Source organism: Adiantum capillus-veneris, chromosome 22 (assembly GCF_014529385.1).
Source record: "Adiantum capillus-veneris isolate H3 chromosome 22, ASM1452938v2, whole genome shotgun sequence".
Taxonomy (NCBI): Eukaryota; Viridiplantae; Streptophyta; class Polypodiopsida; order Polypodiales; family Pteridaceae; genus Adiantum; species Adiantum capillus-veneris.
Window position 1 is genome coordinate 123294954 of NC_140952.1, and position 14709 is coordinate 123309662.

At 38.8% G+C, this 14709-nt stretch overlaps 1 protein-coding gene across 1 annotated transcript in view; it reads left to right on the forward strand.

Moving 5' to 3' along the window:
* LOC147430143 (uncharacterized) overlaps nucleotides 1-10141 on the forward strand; it is a 59600-nt gene extending 49459 nt beyond the window's left edge. Inside the window, exon 2 of the mRNA XM_086495107.1 lies at nucleotides 10027-10141. Coding sequence (XP_086351233.1) covers nucleotides 10027-10141 — 115 coding nt within the window. The remainder of the gene's footprint in view (nucleotides 1-10026) is intronic.
* Nucleotides 10142-14709: the final 4568 nt, after the last annotated feature.

Consider the following 14709-nt stretch of genomic DNA (forward strand, 5'->3'; position numbering starts at 1 on the left):
CTAGATAACTTAATAGCGTAGAAAAATATATACACATATGAGGAAGAGGACATTGAGTAGGCTGAAAAATGTTACAAAAAGAAAGTTACCATTTTATGCCACTCATATTAGCCCTCCCCCAAGCCTGGAGATATTCATATCTTTAGGAGGACGGTGTTGTTTCTTTTTTTTCTTTTTTTTTTTGTCTTTTTTTTGTCATTTTTCCTTTTCCACTCTTTTTTTTTTTCAATAGGAGGAGTGTCATGCACTCTTTTACTCCATTAGACCTGCTTTTCATTACCTCAATCCCACAAATCAGAGATGGGAGGGTTGCCTTGGGTATGTTCAGATTCCAAGGCTGGTTCTTCTTTGCATATCAAAGCTTTAAAAATAGGTGGAGCGTTTGCCAAGCCGAAGGGAGCCATGCCAATTTGGAGCTTAGACGATGTAGACAGATGACTTCCTATCAACGGATTGATACGTTGAAAGTAGGGCTTTAATCTCCATCCATTGACTCTGGTCTTGTGGAGTTTTCCTGATAAATCTGCTAATCTGTAACTACCATTCCCAAACTTTGTTTTTATCATGGAAGGTCCCTCCCATCTTTGCAAAAACTTTTTGTCAAGTAGAGTATCAAGTCGGTTATCATAGCGAAGAACCAAAATACCTTCCTTCAATCCTTTCCCCTTGAGCTTCTTGTTGATTTTGTCCCTTTGGCTTGTCGCTTTGGTGATGTAGTGATCAATGGACTCTTCTCTATCTAGCTTGAGTCGTTGGAGATCTAAGATCCTTTCATGTAGAACCTCTTTTGGTTTTTTTTCCACTCTTGCAAGAACGCGCAAGCTTGAGAGCTCTACCTCAAAGGAGAGAAGTGCCTCCTGTCCATAAACTAGATGAAAAGGGGTGAATTGGGTAGATACCTTGAAAGATGTCCTATACGCCCAAAGAGCAGCCGTCAAATGGCGATCCCAATCATTAGGATGGTCCACAACCTACTTAGAAATGATCTTACATATCATTCCATTCACTTTTTCCACCAATCCATTGCATTGAGGATAGTAGGGTGTGGAATGCAAGTGTTTCACTTTTAACCTCCTCAAGAGATCATTCAGAAGGTCAGCCCTAAAACTCGGGCCTCGATCTGATAAGATTTCTAGGGGTGTTCCAAACCTACAACAAATATGGTCAAAAATAAACTTTGATACCTCTTCAGCTGTGATTCGGGTTGTGCTTGTTGCTTGTGCCCATTGTGTCATGTAGTCAACACCCATGATGATGAAAACCTTCCCTGTAGAAGTACGAGGTACGGGACCTATTGCATCCACACCCCACTTTTCAAAAGGGCCATAAGATATTATTGGGACTCTAGGCTCATATGTTAGTCGTCTATCCCCAGCAATTTGGCATGGCTTACATGCCTTACACCAATATTGGACATCACTATGTAAGCTTGGCCAAATAAACTCTGCTTGTAAAATCTTTCTACTTGTAATATCTTGAGAAAAGTGACCACCACAGACATCATCATGACATGAAAGAAGAAATTTCTCTATCTCTTGCACACCTGGTACTCTCCTCAAGACCAAATATTTCCCTTTGTGATATAAATTATCCCCGATCAACTGGTAAGGTGTGGCCTTCTTAACTAGTCTATGTCTTTGCACCTTGTCTAAGTGTTTGGGACACTCACCTGCTTGTAGAAAGAAGATAATGTCTTTTAGCTCCTCTTGACCTTGATATTTGGGTTCATATAGTTTCACACCTTCTACCGCCATTTGAAGCTTTTCATTTGCGAGTAAGTCTGCTTCCTTGTTATGAGTTCTCACAATGTGTTGTACCTGTGTTGCTTTAAAACCCTTCATCAAAGCTCTTACACTACTAAGCCACTCAAACAATGTACGATTCTTGCACCTCCAAGTCCCTTGGATTTCCTTGACCACTAGCAAAGAATCACCTTTTATAATAAGTCTTTGTATGCCTAATTCTTTGCATTCTTCTAACCCAAGGGTTAGAGCAGCATACTCAGCCTCATTGTTAGAGTGAACGTTGGGTAGAGTGATACCTTTTCTAACCATTACCTCCTTTTGTGGGTTCAAAATGATGATCCCCCCTGCTGCTTTGTCTTGTTGGCGTTGATAATCTCCGTCAAAGCATAAAGTATGGGCATTATCAATCTCCTTCACTTTGAATTGTTTTGAGCCTTCCTCTCTTTGTAGTCGTGATCCTTCCCTTTCTCTCACTTTGTAGGTGAGAATGTCTGCAAGTCCTGCTCTTGTGCTATCTTCTACAAGGAAAGTGTATTCAAATTCTTGGAGTTCAAGCACCCACTTTGCTATTCTAGATGAGAGGCTCATGTGTTGTACTACATATGGTAGATTGTGCTCCAAGGTGAGAAAAAAAACCATAATATCCAACTCCATTGTTTCAAAACTCCTCAGCCCGAGAAGTTACTGTGGAAGTATCAGTCAGAACTCTAGTAACTTACCTGGTTATAAGTATATACCCAATCTCAAGTTGTGAAGAGAAAAACCAGAATTTGCATGTAAACACCAGGTTGTTTCATCATAAACCAGAATCCCCAATTTTTTATGTCGGCATACAAGGAGCTTCTTTCAAATTTAGTTATGAAAAACCTATAACCAAGTACAGTATCCAAGTAATACAGTCTAAATCTGCAAGTTAACATCAAATTCCTTTTACATAGTATCATACATCATTTAGTCAGTAAACAACTTAGAAAGTCATCAGCTCCGAGAAGTATCATCCCAGGCCAAAAGAGCAACAGCCAGAGCCAAAATTTGCATGTCAAAAACTGGATTACTTTGAAAAGCAACCCAATGTTCTTCATGGAGGTATAACCAAAATTACCAGGAGATTTCAGCCATATAATCACCAAAACAAAACTTAGAGTACTATATGTCACTGCCAGATTAGATGCCCAATAAAGCTAAGTGTGAGTACTTCTATTAGTTATGAAAAACCTATAACCAAGTAAAGCATCCAAGTAATACAGTCCAAATTTATAAGTTAAGATAAATTTCCTTTTACCATAGTATCATGCATCTTTTAGTCACTAAACAACTCAAAAAGTTATCAGCTCTGAGAAGTATAGTCCCAAGCCAAAGGAGCAACAGCCAGAGCCATAATTTGCATATAAAAAACCAGATTCCTTTGAAAAGCAAAGCAATGTTCTTCATGGCGGTATAACCAAAAATAGCAACCATATTTCAGCCATATACTCACCAAAACAAAACTCATAGTACTTTATGTCACTGCCAGATTAGATGCCAAATAAAACTAAGTGTGAGTGGTAGTTATGCAGTTAAAAACCGAAATTTTTTCACTACTTGCAACCCGAATGAACAGAACTTTCCATCTCAAGGAAAGGTTTCCACATTACCAAGCATTATTACTATTATATTATGAAAAGGAACTCGACCTGAGACAAAGCAGTAGCCAATGGTTGGACCTCCAATACTTGCTTCCCTTTCGCCATGGTTTAATACACACCTAGTACTCCTTCTTATGCACTAACCCTTAGTTACCACACAGAGTGTATAAGAACTTCAAACTCACATACTTGGCAGCTAAGTGAGGGAGACCCTCACCTTTTATACATTCGCAGCTTGGATTGGCCCGAATACCCCTCGACTTGCAGCTCAGTTCCAGCTTTGCACTCGGGTTGCCTTGAATGGCTCATGTGCTTCGTCATCGTTCTCGCCACCTACGCTTCCTAGCTCCGTCGGTTGAATCAACACGCTGCAGAGAATCCGTCATCCCTCTTTACGCGCTCTGAGTGAGCGCCTATTCTTAGAAAATCTCACTTAAGGGAAAATTCCTTTTTAGAACTTTTTACAAAGCCTAGATTCCCACGAGGCAGGTTCTACTGCATAGACCTCAATTAGCTTCATTTTTTTTAATTCAAAGGCTTTACCATATCACCTATCATGCATAGAAGATAGTGTTTAGGTTTGCTCCCATCAATGGTTTTTGAAGTTGTCGGGATGCTCCATCCCAAGGATTAGATCCCCATAGTACCTTTTAATTCAATAGGGTGTGAATTTCATACAGCAGGGGCCTTTGTACAAGGGAGCCTAAAATCCTCTATTTTAAGCTAATACTCCTTGCCACTTGTGTGTGTGTGTGTGTGTGTGTGTGTGTGTGTGTGTGTGTGTGTGCACTTTTAATTCAATAGGGTGTGAATTTCATACAGCAGGGGCCTTTGTACAAGGGAGCCTAAAATCCTCTATTTTAAGCTAATACTCCTTGCCACTTGTGTGTGTGTGTGTGTGTGTGTGTGTGTGTGTGTGTGTGTGTGTGTGTGTGTGTGTGTGTGTGTGTGTGTGTGTGTGTGTGTGTGTGTGTGTGCACGCACGCGCGTGCCCACCCATACCCCAGGCACATACCTAATAAGGTCATAGACCCATTAGGTATGGACCTACTTCCTTAGTAGATTGCAGAGAAACCCAGCATCTATTCTAGCACCCGGCCAATTATTTAGGCAAATTGCTTTAGTAATACTAGCAACCAATTCCTTACGTAAAACCCATTATTACAAAATTTTCCAATCATCTTGTTTATTTCTTCAAATGCATAGAAATTATCTGACAAAGAATATATTATAAGTGATGGAATACCTAAGCAGGTGTTCCTCGCATTCTTAATCGGTCTGCTACTTTTCTTTTTAACGAATTCAGCAGGACTTACTGACAGATTGTCTCGCTTTCAAGAGAAGCGTGTAGTGTACAATCCAGTGTAAGGGGAGTGAAGTTGTATCTCCATGTTTTAAAAATAGGTTCTCTTAACTATAGTCCTACCATCTATCACCACTTCTTCCAGTGAAGTAGGCTCTATCATGAGGCAAGGTGGGTAAATTTCTGCTAGTAGTTGATTTTTGAAGTTCTAATTGTTTATACTCAATAAATCATCTATGAATCTAAACGTGTTATTGAAGGCTACCAGTTGTCTGACCTCATCATAATGCTTCATTTTAGAGAATACCCATTTGTATTCAAAATACAATAAGTATAGATTACACATTACAGGTGAGCAAGAGAACCCCATAGGTATTCCCATTTTTTGTCTATATAACAGTTTGGCCCCCAACCTGGATAAGGCAATTATGTAATATCTATGTAATTACCATAATAAGTGAATTTCTTCCAAAGCACATCGGTGGTTCTCTTTCTGATATTTTAACCCAGCAAGGTGTTCTTACCAACGAGATATTTTCAAACCCTTGTGACTTGTTGTTGGAAAATGCTAGGTTAATTATCTCTTCGAGTACTTCAATAAGGCCATAATTTCCTTAGAGAGGAATGTTTTCATAACATTCCGTAATATCATCAGTAAATATACAATAGATATCGACAGGTAAGTTGATAAATACCTCTGTTGAATTCTTAGCAAGCCAGAAGGTACATTACTCTATACCACTGAACCTTTTAAGATTAGCTCTTCTTTTTGCACAAAGATTACTCATCTCAGTCATGATAATATTTAGACAAGAAGTCACATCTTTCGTAATATTGGAGAATATACAGTTCCAAGCGTCAGAAATCCATCTGAACTTTTGTTTGTGTTTTTGAAAATTTGGGAACAAAACTGGAAGCTTACCAGAAGCTTCAACGTAACCCATGCTGTCCAAATCTCTCAATAATGCTAGAGCTACATCCTTCAGTGTTTCATTTTTCTTTATCAAATTCAGGTCCCCCCAACCTTATCATGGTAGCCTCATATACCAGTCTTTTATAGATAACTGATACAGTGTTTGCAGCTTTATCAAGCCTGACAATAAACCACTCACAAGTCATCTCATGACATTCTTGCATAATTTTTGGTGTGACCCAAGTAGTATTCATACTGAGCCATTTTACTGGCAAAAGCTTAATCTTTTGATAAAAGATAGCTTCTAGTTTCTCAGCAAGATCCTGCTGGATCTGTTCCTCCAGTTGGAGCTTTAAGGCTATGTTAGCCAGACATTCTATAAGTGAAAAAAATGCCCTTCTAGGGTTTAGCGGTTCCACAGGTATGTGATTCAAACCCATTCCAAGTAGATTTCGAAGAGAAGAAGCCTTAAGGATAGCAAGGTTGGTCTTAGAGACATGAGAACCAATTGATTTGAACTCCTGCAGAAGGTAGTAAGATTTCCACAGTTACATCTTAAAATAGGTTCATATCTCAAAAATTTATTTGAATACACAAAGCTTTTAATAGTTTTAGAGTATTTCCAGCGAAATACCATATTTTCTATCAAAAGGAAAAATCCTAGAAACCTTAGAGACTAATTCCAAAAGCGAAGTTTCACTTAGAGAACATAAATCTTTCTGAAATTCTTAATCTGCTTTTGCAGCTACTGCATCCCTACAGAAAAGACTGTTGGTAGGTGGGAGAATAGGAATAGTCGGGGTTGTGACAAAACTGGGGCTAAGTCCACACTGCTTCCTGAGAAGATTAGCAAGTTCAGCACCATGAAATGAGAACTTAGCCAAGTCCTCTTTATGTGCCTTAGAGATAGTCGGGACATTTACAATAATATCAAAGATAGCTGAAACACCATCCTTACTGCTTTTGACTAATATTGCTAATGTTTTGACCCGTTTGTCAAATGAGATTGTGTGAATAAGGGAGGTATTAGGATTACTCGACGAGGCCACAATGAGAGCAGATGCTTCAGCATCTTGAATTCATCTTAGAACCAATAGTGAATCTCTTGAGAGTGGCTCCATTGGCAATTCCAATCCGTGATACAAGGAAATAGCCTGAAGAAGGCGTAGTTAGAGAAATTTCAAAAGGAAAATATGTAAATGATAGAATCTTAGACTAAGACCTATTTTTTAATATAGTACTCTGGTAGCTTCCTCAACCTTCAACCAATCAAAAATAATTCATAATGATTGTGTGAGGTTAGCCCCTCTAGTTCAGATTGAATGTAGACTATGATCAACCTGTCCTAGAAAAAATACTGGGAGCTTGGTCCTAACCCAGTGGTAAAACTGGATCTAAGTGCCAAAAGTGTGTGTTTTGATTATCTACTCATAATACTCACAAACGAACACACATATGTTCAAAGACCAAGGTACCCAGATAAATACAAGGTTCAACACCATCAGATGAGAACTTAGCCAAGTCCTCTTTATGTGCCTTAGAGATAGTCGGGACATTTGCAATAATATCAGAGATAGTTGAAACACCATCCTTACTGTTTTTGACTAATATTGCGAATGTTTTCACACACACACACACAAGTGTATTGAATAAAAAGGTATTATGGGGATCTAATCCTTGGGATGGAGCATCCCGACAACTTCAAAAACCATTGATGGGAGCAAACCTAAACACTATCATCTATGCATGATAGGTGATATGGTAAAGCCTTTGAATTTAAAAAAATGAAGCTAATTGAGGTCTATGCAGCAGAACCTGCCTCGTGGGAAGCTGGGCTTTGTAAAAAGTTTTAAAACGGAATTTTCCCTTAAGTGATATTTTCTAAGAATAGGGGCTCACTCAGAGCACGTAAAGAGGCATGGTGGATTCTCTACAGTGCATTGATTCAGCCCCCGCGACGAAGCTGAGAAGCGTAGGTGGCGAGAACGATGAGGAAGCACATGGGCCATTCAAGGCGACTCGAGTGCAAATCTGAAATTGAGCTGCAAGTCGAATGGTATTTGGGCTAATCCGAGCTACGAATGTATAAAAGGTGAGGGTCTCACTCACTTCGCTGGCGAGTATGTGAGTTTGAAGTCCTTATGTGCTCTGTGTGGTAAAACTGAGGGTTAGTGCATAAGAAGGAGTACTTGGTGTGTATTAAACCATGGAGAAAGGGAAGCAAGTATTGGAGGTTCAACCATTGGCTACTGCTTCATCTCAAGTCAAGTTCCTTTGCATAATATAATAGTAATAATGCTTGGTACTGTGGAAACCTTTCCCTGAGATGGAAAGTTTTCTTCATTCGGGTTGCAAGTAGTGAAAAAATTCGGTTTTTTATTGCATACCTAGCACTCACACTTAGTTTTATGTGGCATCTAATCTGGCAGTGACATAAAGTACTCTGAGTTTTGTTTTGGTGAGTATATGGCTGAAATATGGTTGGTATTTCTGGTTATACCACAATGAAGAACATTGGTTTTCTTTTCAAAGGAATCTAGTTTTTTACATGCAAATTGTGGCTCTAGCTGTTGCTCCTTTGGCCTGGGATTATACTTCTCGGAGCTGATAACTTTCTGAGTTGTTTACTAACTAAAAGATGCATGATACTATGGTAAAAGGAAATTTATCTTAAGTTGCAGATTGAGACTGTATTTCTTGGATGCTTTACTTGGTTAAACGTTTCTCATAACTAAAAGAAGCACTCACACTTGGCTTTATTTGGCATCTAATCTCGCAGTGACATATAGTACTCTAAGTTTTGTTTTGGTGATTATATGGCTAAAATCTATTGGTAATTTTGGTTATACTGCCATGAAGAACATTGGGTTGCTTTTCAAAGGAATCCGGTTTTTTACATGCAAATTCTGGCTCTGGATGTTGCTCTTTTGGCCTGGGATGATACTTCTTAAAGCTGATGACTTTCTGAGTTGTTTACTGACTAAATGATGTATGATACTATGTAAAAGGAAATCGATCTTAACTTGCAGATTCAGACCATATTACTTGGATGCTGTACTTGGTTATACATTTTTCATAACTAAATTTGAAAGAAGCTCTTGGTATGCCGACATAAAAAATTGGGGATTCTGGTTTATGATGAGACAACCTGGTGTTTAAATGCAAATTTTGGTTTTTCTCTTCACAACTTGAGATTGGTTATATACTTATAACCAGGTAAGTTACTAGAGTTCTGACTGATACTTCCACAGTTACTTCTCGGGCTGAGGAGTTTTGATACAATGGAGTTTGATATTATGGTTATGCTTTACATAGAATTTAGACTGACTCAGCTGATACCCTTCTAGCTTAAGCTTGTACTTCTCGGAGGAAGCCGCATAGGATTTTCATTGGAAACCCTAGCTCTAGCTAGCACACTTTTGCCACAAGATAATACTTCTCGGATCTGGATCTTGTAAAAGGCTGATACAGCCTGCATTATGGTTGAAATCTGGTTGGTATTTCTATTATGCCACCATGAAGAACACTGGTTTTTCTTTTCAATGGAATCTGATTTTCATGCTTCACAACCGGTTATATACATGCAATTTCTGGTTTTTTCACAGCTTGGTATTTGGTATGTCTAACCAAGCAGGGTTAAAGGTTACTAACTGATACTTCCCTAACTTGTGTTGTTACTTCTCGGAGCTAAGGATTATTGATACTCTGGGATTTGATAAGTATGGCATGAGATGTTGTGCTTTACATGAAATTTCGAGTGGCTTTGGCTGGTACCTTTCTGGCCTAAGAAAATACGTCTCGGTGTAGTCGCATAGTTTTCCATGAGGAACTCTGGCTCTGGCTATTTCTCTTTTGGCCTGGGATTATACTTCTCGGAGGTGATGAGTTTCTAAGTTGTTTACTAACTGAAAACTATATAATACTATGGTAAAAGAAAATTGATCTTAACTTGCAGATTTGGACTGTATTACTTGGATGCTTTACTTGGTATAGATTGTTCATAACTAAATTTGGGAAAGCTCTTGGTATGCCGACATAAAAAATTGGGGATTCTGGGTTTATGCTTAAACAACCTGGTGTTTTCATACAAATGCTGGTGTTTTTCTTCACAACTTGAGATTTGGTATATACTTATAACCAAGAAAGGTACTAGGGTTTTGACTGATACTTCCATAGATTGTAATGTTACTTCTCGGGCCGAGGAGTTTTGATACAGTGGGGTTGGATATTTTGGTTATGCTTCACATAGAATTTCAATGGACTCAGGATGGTACCCTTCTGGCTTGAGTGTGTACTTCTCAGAGGAAGTCGCATAGGATTTCCATTGGAAACCCTAGATCTGACTAGCACTCCTCTAGCACGAGATAATACTTCTCGATTCTTTATCTGGTAAAATCTTGATACAGCCTGCATTATGGCTGGCTTTTGACTCTGGTTCAGGCTTGATCTCTGGCTAATAACGTATCTGACTGTGGATTTTGGCCTGGAAGGGCTCGACTTGAAAGGGCTTGACCTAGCTCATTCTGGCCTGGAAGGGTTCAACCTTGAGGCGTAGAATATAGAATAGGACACAAATAGGGATAGACCGACGAGTGGCAAATGGAATTTCATAAAAGTCTGCTAAACTCTCTGACTTGACATTCTACTATAGTATGTACAGATTAATTCAGGCTTAATCATTTGTTTACTTACCATGAAGCTTGCTTTTTCTCTCTATCTATCATACATGGCCTCTCTCTTGACTCTCTCCTCCTAGTGTGGATCCATATAGGCCAACCCTGAGCAAGACTAGTTCAATATGTAGCAGCGGGAGAGAAAGATATATCTTGATTGTTGTGGGAGTCCTCTTACGGTGAGGTAGTCAAGAATCACATAGGTCAAGTGGGAGTAAGTTGCTAGCCAGTTAGATGTAGGTGCTTCTTGCTTGCTTCTTGGTGTTTGATCTCAAAGAGCTCAAATTACACACAAACATGACCAATTCTCGGCATGCCCAAGCCATGGCTTCTCAGTTTAATGATGACAAAGAAGACAATGAACCTATGTTTTCCAAGTCAATTTCCAACCACCCCTTCTCCCATGCTTCTTTAGAGTGATCCTCCCTCATTTAAAAGGCTTGTAGAGAGCAAGAAACATTGATCAACCATAATGACATAGTGTTAGTAAAGTTTATCATCGAGCATGACGTGAACATTGGAAAAAGGTGCTTGAGCATGTGGCTACATTGAAAGACAAGATGATGGTTACACGCATAGATCGATGATGGATACTCGTTGTTTGATGACACCAATGGATACAATAATCTCATCTTTCTCTCTCTGCCAAACCCTGATGGTTCACTTCAAAAGGCTGTGATACTTGTTGTTTGATGACATCGATGGATACAATAATCTCATCTTTCTCTCTTCGCCAAACCCTGATGTTTCACTTCAAAAGGCTTCAATAACACAATCTCAACCATCTTCGGGAATGACATCCCAGTCACGATCATTGTGATGTAGAATTCACTATACAAGGCCTACTAAGCAAGACCCATTTGATAAGGTGCCCACCTTGGAAAAGTAGCCAAAGCTATCCATATAAGAGTGCAGAACAATTATTCTCAGTACAAGCTGAAATATGAGCTAAATACAATGGCCCATGATAATCAAGTTTTAGTTAAAGCTTGTTGCCATTGCCGACTAGATTACTCTAGTACTCTTCCTATGATTAAGGTACGATGTAACTCTAAGTCATATTCAAAGATGAATTTTCTAACATTTGTCGAAATCAAGTACCATGATAAGTTTTTCATTTGAGTTATTTTTTGAGCTTACTACTACATTGATACAAGCTCGATATCTATTGTCTGCCGAACTTTGCAAAATATTTCTCAAATTTATGTAACTCTTTCATTATCTTTTGATTGGCACACAACCCCTCTACTAAAGGACAATCAAGCTTCTCACCGAGTTTGTAATTAAGGGATTTCAACATGGTACTGTATTTGGTGTGTAGTCAAATCGTTTGTTGAATTTAATAAGAATTAATGTTTAGTGCTTTGTATTTGAGAAATACATTTTCAGGAAAAGCTATGCATATTATGAGTTAAAGTAAATTAGAATCATCACCAGAACTTGTAAGTTTTTTCCTACTCAAACAATACATACTCTAAGAGAGCTAATAACAATGAACTATATCAAGCCTCAAGGTATGACCTTTCCTACATATTCATACAATGGGTGTTCTATTTCTCATCAAATACTTTTAACTTTCACTTTTGTCACTTATTGAGTATCCACGTTCTCTCGTTGCACACTTGAATTATTAGTTGGTGATTTATATTAGGTTGCAACTCCAAGAAGCTCTAGGTTTGGTGTTTTACAAATGATTCTAACTATGTATATCTAAAAAGATCATTTTTTATTTGATCACTACGTTCATATAAGCAGGATAATTTTGTGACATGGTCTCACATACCAATGTAAGTCCTCTTCTACTATTGGCCACACTAGAAACATTCTAAAAAGTTCTAGGATGAATTCTTTGATTGCTACACAATCAAATGTACCAACTAAACTACCTTAAATTTTTAGTCCTTATTTGTTTATGCATACTAACTCTCTAGTGCAAGACTATTCCAAAAAAAACTCAAACAATCTACTTATCTTATTCACAAAAGTCAGTAGCAATAAATAGATTTAAGTTATATGGTTTTCTTATCAATTTGAAAAGTACCTATATCGTCAAAAAAGTCAAGGTGCAATCTATCGAGCGATGAATTTTAATCATATACATCTCAATAGCGCATTTCAATTTTCTTCATGACTTAGTTACTATATGTATCCAACAATATTTATTCCCTTGCTTGCATTAAGATCTTGTCATCATAATCCATCTCTCACAGCATCTTCTTATACTGCAATCTACTAGTTTAATATACTACTATGATAATAAATTATTTGAAAAAAACTTTCTTGTAAGTTATTCTCTTCATAGATATACCTTACAAGATACAATCAGACAGTTTTGTAGAATACAACCAGACAGGGATCTTTTACTTATGCATTATCGTATGAGGTGCGGAATCAACCATCTCTAACATTGTGACTTGTACTTGCACTAAATGAAATTTCTATTGAGATAATTTGACTTTAATTTATACAATTGCTCACATGAACTAAGGTGCTTTGGGATAGTGAATGACACTTTTTTTTACTTTGCTACTCAAACATACTACAATTTGTTGCCAAACAGGTAGAAAATGTTTTTTCTTTTATGCCTTGCCCTATCCATTGGTCACATGCACACAGATTCACCAATTTTGGCAGTGTGTATATGCTCATCCTCATATAGAATGGCCAACTTAGGAAACAACAATTAACTATGCAAATTTGTCAATTTTAGTCGGCACAAGTGCATATTTGTGGATTTAGACAACACACCAACAAACAACAGGTTCACTAGTTTCAACAATATTAAGTGCAGACTCGCTACTTTAGGCAACACAAGTGAAAATTTGCCAATTTAAGCAAGACGATCTATTGGTGTCTATCCATTGATTTAGGCCACTCGACTACAAAATCATGTTGCAATGGCTGGCTACCATTGCCCCTAGTGTGATTTTGTAAACGTGGGTATATAATGGAAGTGATATGCATATGGAATTGGAGTTGGATTTGGATTTGGTTTTTGATGCAATATTAGAGGTAAGATCTCTCTCTCTCTCTCTCTCTCTCTCTCTCTCTCTCTCTCTCTCTCTCTCTCTCTCTCTCTCTCTCTCTCTCTCTCTCTCTCTCTCTCTCTCACACACACACACACACACACACACACACACACACACACACACATTGTGCTCTCAGCACCATGAATCAAACCCCTCCTCTACTCTCTCCTCTATAATCGGGCTCGAGATACCTACACCAATTAGACATACACCAACACTAAAAAAACGCTTGAATTTCAACAATCAATGCTCTCAAACACCATATAGTGCCACATGAGAAAGAAAGATTACATGAGAAGTAAGCATTTCAGAACAACAAGCCAACACATGGCTAATCTACCATCGAACCGGTTGCTACCACCTCTTGGCTTCTCTCATGCACTATTGTTCCTCAAGCACTCCCTCAGTCCAAGCATTTCTGATTGGCCCTCTTCTTATACACTTTCTTAAAGTCCCCCTCCAAGCTTGATTCTCACGTCTCATTCCTCTCATCTCATGCTATGATAGTCTCCCTCATTTCCTAGCTTTCCCAAAAACCCATCCAACGTTCAATGCAGCTCCTGGATGCCCTCCACAGTGTTCTAAGTGCCTTCTCATCAATGGGCTACCTCTCAAACCTCCACTCAAACCCTCTCCTAACATCCATGTGAGTTTATAGCTCCTCGGATCCCCTTCATGGTTGTAGTTGACTCCATTCCATAGTGGATAGCTTTGGTCTTACACCTCATAATTATAGCAACTCCCACCTAATTATTACCAGCCCACTCCCTCTCTCTCATCCCATGGAAAAAACTCCTCCCTCTCTTGCATGGCAACTCCCTCCCTTATGCTTGGACGCCTTGATGACCTTCTTTACATTCCATGCTTCAATTTACTCTTCAGTAGGTTTCTCTATGGCTCTTCTAAATTAGCTCCCCTCCTTCAAACCTTTGCACTCCTCCAATTACTCCATGCAGGCCTATTGTATAGGCGCCCTCTACAATAGACCCAAATTATTCTTTGGCTTTGTAGCACAAATGTTGACATCTGCTAGCAAGCAATTGTGCTTTGCCTTCTCTTCTTGTTCACTTCCTTACAAGTGCCCCTCTTTGATCTGATGGCCACCCCCATCTCCTCCCTTGTCATGCACCCAAGGACTGCCTCCTCCTCTATATGTATCCCATCGGACCACTCTCTCTTGTTCATCTATCAAAGACTCCTCTTAAATTGGATCTCTCCAATCCCCTGCTTGGCATAGCTAGATCTAAGACCAAGCTCTCTCTCTAGCTTCTTTGAATGGTCCCCTTATTCATGGTGAGGGCCTCAAGAGCCTGGCAATCCATGCTCACGTCTAACTTTACCTTGACGGTGGCTCCACATGCAAGCCCATGCTTGCCATGATTGAAGTCGACTGAAAAGATTTTCAATTTTGAAATCAATAC